Source organism: Atta colombica, unplaced genomic scaffold (assembly GCF_001594045.1).
Source record: "Atta colombica isolate Treedump-2 unplaced genomic scaffold, Acol1.0 scaffold219, whole genome shotgun sequence".
Taxonomy (NCBI): domain Eukaryota; kingdom Metazoa; phylum Arthropoda; class Insecta; order Hymenoptera; family Formicidae; genus Atta; species Atta colombica.
In genome coordinates, this window is record NW_017259315.1 from 885,983 (window position 1) to 892,057 (window position 6,075).

The following is a 6,075-nucleotide window of genomic DNA, read 5'->3' on the forward strand; positions in this document are numbered from 1 at the left end:
ATAATTGAAGAATGATGACATTACCGATAATTAACAAAAATTTATAAATATTAACATAAATATTTAATAATATACTACTAAATTTTTTATTATATAAATATTGTATAAATAAGTATAAATATTGTATAAATAAGTAAGTAAATATTGTATAAATAAGTATGCAAACTTTTAATACTTTTGATTCGCTATTTCTGAACGTTTTTGTTTAATTGCTGTCTTCAATTCGTCTAATTAGGAACAATACTTCTCTGAATTTATCGTCTCGTTATTTGATAAAAGCTCATAATACAGGATTCCTTTCCAATCACCAGACGCAGAGCATGACCTTCTTTGGATGAAGACTGACTTTTGGAGTGGCTAAAGGTGGTTCTTTCCCCAAGATCTTTTTCGCTCAACATTATTGTTATAATAATATCTTATATTGGATTGTCCGGAAAGTTCGCACCGTGATTTTTGGTAGGTGGCGTAAGGACAGGTCTGAATATATCAGAACGATTGAAAACAAATGACATGCGTACATATCGTAAAAGACGATACTTCAGGCATATTTGGAAAAAAATTTGGTTGCGATACATTAATTTTTGTCAGTTTTATACGCCTTTGAATATGGAAGAAAACAAAATGCATTTTAGGCATTTAATGCTTTTCTTTTACCGTTAAAGCAAAAATGCCACACAGCGGCAAACAAGATATGCGCTGTTTATGACGAAATGCTGTATCTGAAAGAACTGTGCGAAAGTGATTTGCTAGGTTTAAAACTGGTGATTTTAACCTTGAAGATCAAGAACGCCCGGATAGGCCCTCCATCACAGATGAAGATCAGATTAAAACATTGATCGAGAATAACCCATACTATACGACACATAAATTAGCAGAAATGTTGAATATGTCAAAATCCACAAGCATTTTGTGAAGCTTGGCAACATAAACCGTTTTGATGCATGGGTTCTCCACGATTTACGGAGAAAAATCTGATGGATCGCATTTCCACTCGCTCTATAAACGCAACGAGGAGACACCATTTTTGAAGCAAGTAGTAACAGGGAGTGAAAAATGGATCATTTACAATAATGTTGAACGAAAAAGATCTTGGGAAAAGCGGAATGAATTACCTTTAGCCACCCCAAAAGTCGGTCTTCATCCAAAAAAGGTCATGCTCTGCGTGACATCTGGTGATTGGAAAGGGATCCTGTATTATGAGCTTTTACCAAACAATGAGACGATAAATTCAGAGAAGTATTGTTTCTAATTAAACGAATTGAAGACAGCAATTGAACAAAAACGTCCAGAAATAGCGAATCGGAAGGGCGTCGTGTTTCATCAGGACAATGCGCAGCCTCATGTGTCTTTGATAACTCGACAAAAATTGTTGGAGCTTGATTGGGATGTTCTACCCCATCTATCATATTCACCAGATCTCGCGCCCTCTGATTTTCACGTATTTCGATCATTACAAAATTCCCTTAATGGAAAAAGCTTCAACTCTTTGGTCGAGGTAAAAAAATCACTTAGAAAATTTTTCGCTAAAAAATCTAAGAGATTCTGGAAGGATGAAATTTTCAAGTTGCCTGAAAGATGAAGAAAGGTTGTAGAACAGAATAGCACCTACATAATTTAATAAATGTATACTAAAATTTAAATCTTTTGCGTTTCAATTTTCCTTCAAAATCGTCACGAACTTTCCGGACAATCCAATATATTGCCAAAAAATTACTATGTTTTCTCTGTAGTTATTATCTATTGATAATCAAACTCGGATGATAATATTAAAATCACAGGTTTAAATAAAAATCGAGTATTATTTAGTTTTAAATATATGTACATGTCTACGAAATTACTAATAAATCATGAAATTAGTTCCATATTACTATATAGTTTTTCACTCTTAGAGCCGGTTGTTCCACTTTTTGATAAATTTTATCTGTTAGGTAAATCTGGCAATCCACGCATGTGATTGGATAATCTTGCTACTTATCCAACAGATAAAATTTACCATAAGATAAAACAACCGAGTCTTAATCACTTAGATTTATTCAGAACGCGCTTTTATCTCTGAAATTTTATAGTATGCGTGACATCAATTATAACATGTTAGCGCACTACATCGTTGTAAGCGCGTTCTAAATACAGGTCTTAAATTTTAATAGGTACATGAATTTCCATGAGCGCCGACCGTCTTTAATAGTATCTCGTCGGTGTGTTCTTGGTTAATGATGTCGCTACGGTTTGACAATCAGTGTGAAGTTTGCGTTTACTGGTGGTCCATACTTATATAGTCAAAGAGTTTCCCTCTGTTTATATTGTGTCTATGGTTATCTATTATGGTGTATTATGATAGTGGTTGTGCACGTTTTGTTTCTCTGTATTATATTGGAGCAAATAATTCGCGCCGTGTCAATTTCTTATTGCAGAAAAATATGAAGCTTCTTACGCACAATATGTTAACATCTAGAGCTATGAAAGGGGTGACAGTCGGTTATCCTTTGAAAATAATCGTAAGCTATTTTCTCCTTTCCATTAAAATACAAATTACAATACATGTTTAAAATGTAAAACTTTTTTAAAATAAAAACGTTGAATAATTGAAATATCCAATCATACATTATGAAAATTATTTGATACATTAAACAATATTTTGATGTTGTCAAAATAACGTTATTTAACTCTCATTGTTAAATTGCTTATTGCATACAGAAAACGAATAAAATAATAACCAATTAGACAATACTGTGCAAAAATATAAAAATATTAAAACTTAATTGAATGTTTTCAATTTTACTTAATAAACTTGAATCTAATTTTGTAATAATAAAAATGTTTATTTTTAAAATATATTTTGAGTTGAAAAAATCAAGAAAAAAGATTTAAAATGTTCTAAAGCTATGTTAATTGTTTTACTATGTTAAGTGTTATGTATGTGTATGTGTGTGCAGCAATGTACTTTAGGTGGTAATAGACAGATACTTGAAAATAATTAATAATAATATTTTTGTTTTGAAATATAGTCGTTTAAAATTTTAGCCATTCTTTAAGAATGTTGAGATTCAACTAAATTTTTTTCTTAAAATTTATTTATATTATTATTTTCAAGATTATTCTTGTCTAAAAAATCCAAAAATATACAATTTTGTTATAAAGATTCCTCATTATCATATTAATATATTAATATTTATCATATTAATACTTATTAAAAATATTCGTAAAATTTTACAGGCTCGAGACATCAGAGTATCCGAAGTAGATTTTAATCCAGAATATATCGCTAGGATAATTCCAAAATTGGATTGGACAGTGCTATGGAAAGCTGCCGAGAGTGTAAGGTCACCTTCTCATATAAACATGTATACATGATCAGAGAAGTAAATCATTGCTTGTAAAGAAGTTACAGTTAAAGTTTTTGTTTCAGTAACTGTAACTTAAGTTAGTTACATTTTTTTAATAACTAGCAATTTAATAGTTACCTTGGATATTAAAAGATTCATATCATATGCTCCAACTTGTCCCCAATATGTTTCTATAAATAATAAAATATAAATATAAAATAACATATAACAAAATATTTTTAAGCGTTTTATTAAATTTTGTCAGTACAATTCAAGAAAACAAGTAAGATTCTATGAAATCTTACTTGTTTGTATATACTTGTATATACTTGTATATAATATACTTGTATATAATACAAAATATATTAGTATAAATAAAAAATAAGATAATGAAAACATTTATGTACATTACAAGGTATCAATATACCTTTTATCAAGATAATCTGTTTTAATTAAAATTGCCAATGTAATTTCATATACATGTATATTATATAATTTCAAGAGAAACATTTTTGCTCTATATTGGATGTACAAATAAATTTCCATCGTTTTCTAATAGATGCCGTCATCAGTATTGCGTGCATGTAATGTTACATTTAAAATGTAACATCTAATATAACATATTAGATATCTAAGTAAACTTTAAGATTTAATATGTAACTTTAGAGTATAGTGTAAACAACAAATTTTCTCATTGCGTTGAAAATGTTAAATTTTGTGCCAACAAAACAGCATTTGCGGCAAGTTTTGTTGCATTATTTTATTTTAAAGAAAACTGCTGCTGAAAGTCACTGTTTACTTGTAGAAGCTTATAGTGAACATGCTCTAGCTGAAAGTACTTGTAGAAAGTGGTTCAGAAAATTTAAAAGTAACGATTTTGATGGAAAACAAAGAATGTAGATGCATCAAAAAATTTGAAGATGCAGAATTGAAAGCATTACTGGATGAAGATCCGTGCCAAACAGAAACAGATTTAGCAATGACATTAAATATTATCCAACAATGTATTTCCCAACGTCTACATGCAATCGGAATGGTTCAAAAGTAAGAAAATTGAGTCCTATGTGAATTGGGTTGATGACTGGATTACTTCATTAGTTGAAAAGTAAAGAAAGGTTTTGATGGCAAATATTTTGAATAAAATAGTCTTATTTTTCTATAAAAATGATTGCGATTTATTTAATCAGAAAATGATGGAAATTTATTTGTATACTCAATAATTCCTTTTCCTATTCTTTGCCATAGAATTGTTTCTTTTTTTTTTTTAATAAAATTATATAACATGTAAACATAAATCAGTTTTTTTCTTGATAATCTTAATAGTATTAATCTTAATAGTATTAATATTAAGAAAGGACCTAAATTAGCCTACATTCCTGATTGTACATAACTCGTATTGACCTAGAATTTTTCACTGCTTTTTATCAATGAAAATATTTTATATTAAATTGTCAATTAGCGATGTGCGCAAGACATGCGCAATTGGCGCCTTCCTTGATGTTATCTGTTCCGTTATGAAAACAGAAAATAAATTAATAAATAAATTAATAAATTAATTTTTTTAGTAACTGTAACTGTAACGAGTTTTTTTCAGAGTCAATATAATTATTTTTTGAGAGAAAGAAACTATGACTGTAACTAATTACTTCTACAAAGTGACTCATAACCCTGTGTACATGTACTCGCACGCAGAGTTTCGTAACATGTAGACATAACTTCAGAAATTAATTTAAGATATAAAAGTAACATAAAAGGTTCATATAAACATTTATTCTATTTGATCTTGTTTTTGAGTAAAGTTTGCAACATACGATTTTTTTTCTACAAGATAGCTGAATTTGTTGTCATGTTGGCAGGGCTAGCTGAGCAGCAGTAATTTATTTGACAAAAGACTCTTGACAAAAGTAAGTCCGAATAAGTAAATACGAAGTAGATTGTTGCTATTGTGGCACATTATTGTAAATATATAATTGCATTATTTTTAATTATTGGCTTTCACAATGAGCCAGCACAAAATCATACAAGAAAAATAGTACCTGACCTGTCACAAAAATTCAGCAAATTCAGCCAGCAGCTACATAATTTCCAGCATAACAATCAACAAAATTGCCAGCACAGTAATATACAAGCATATACCACAAGCTTAATTCTTTTGCAATTTGCAAGAAGATCAGATAGAACAAATGTACAAATTTTTTATGTGTTCTGCATTCATTCCTGAAATTATATTATGAAACACCATCCTTAATATTATTATACAATATTATTTTATAATATAATCTACTGAAATATTATAAAAAGTTTTATAGTATATTAACGAGTATTTTTATTATAGATAGGACATGTCGGTGAATTACCTCAGATTCTAATAGAGGACTTCGAGACAAATGAAGATTTTCTGAAAAAGGCTCATCATATTCTGTTAGAAGTCGAAGTTATAAACGGAGATTTATTGTGTCCCGAATCCGGCAGAAAATTTCCTATCAACGATGGCATTCCAAATATGCTTTTAAACGAAGATGAAATTTAAATAACAGAACCAAATATTTTAAGAATATTATTATTGCCATTGTATCTCTAGTTATCCTATATCATTGTTCCTTTAATTACTTAATATTATACACACATTCACACACACACGCTTCTGTATCATAGATCTTATCATTAGTTTTATTTTTTTATATTGATACAGTTACTATTTTAATAAAAATGTAAAAAAGCAATTTATATTTAATATATTTAATATATTATA

General features: G+C 28.9%; 1 protein-coding gene across 1 annotated transcript; it reads left to right on the forward strand.

The window, feature by feature from the left end:
* The first annotated feature begins 937 nt into the window (after positions 1 to 937).
* On the forward strand, positions 938 to 5,959 carry LOC108687828. The gene is made up of 5 exons (XM_018193814.1): positions 938 to 1,236; positions 2,238 to 2,337; positions 2,412 to 2,495; positions 3,214 to 3,315; positions 5,659 to 5,959. The coding sequence occupies exons 1-5, from the start codon at positions 938 to 940 to the stop codon at positions 5,851 to 5,853; spliced, it is 780 nt and encodes a 259-aa protein (XP_018049303.1). The 3' UTR covers positions 5,854 to 5,959.
* The last annotated feature ends 116 nt before the right edge of the window (positions 5,960 to 6,075 follow it).

Bases quoted from the DNA above. Each gene is read 5' to 3' on its own strand.
- LOC108687828 (XM_018193814.1), top strand. From the start codon at position 938: ATGCATGGGTTCTCCACGATTTACGGAGAAAAATCTGATGGATCGCAT. The intron at 1,237-2,237 runs GTATTGTTTCTA...TTTGACAATCAG, and splicing joins GAGACGATAAATTCAGAGAA to TGTGAAGTTTGCGTTTACTG. The intron at 3,316-5,658 runs GTAAGGTCACCT...TTTTTATTATAG, and splicing joins TATGGAAAGCTGCCGAGAGT to ATAGGACATGTCGGTGAATT.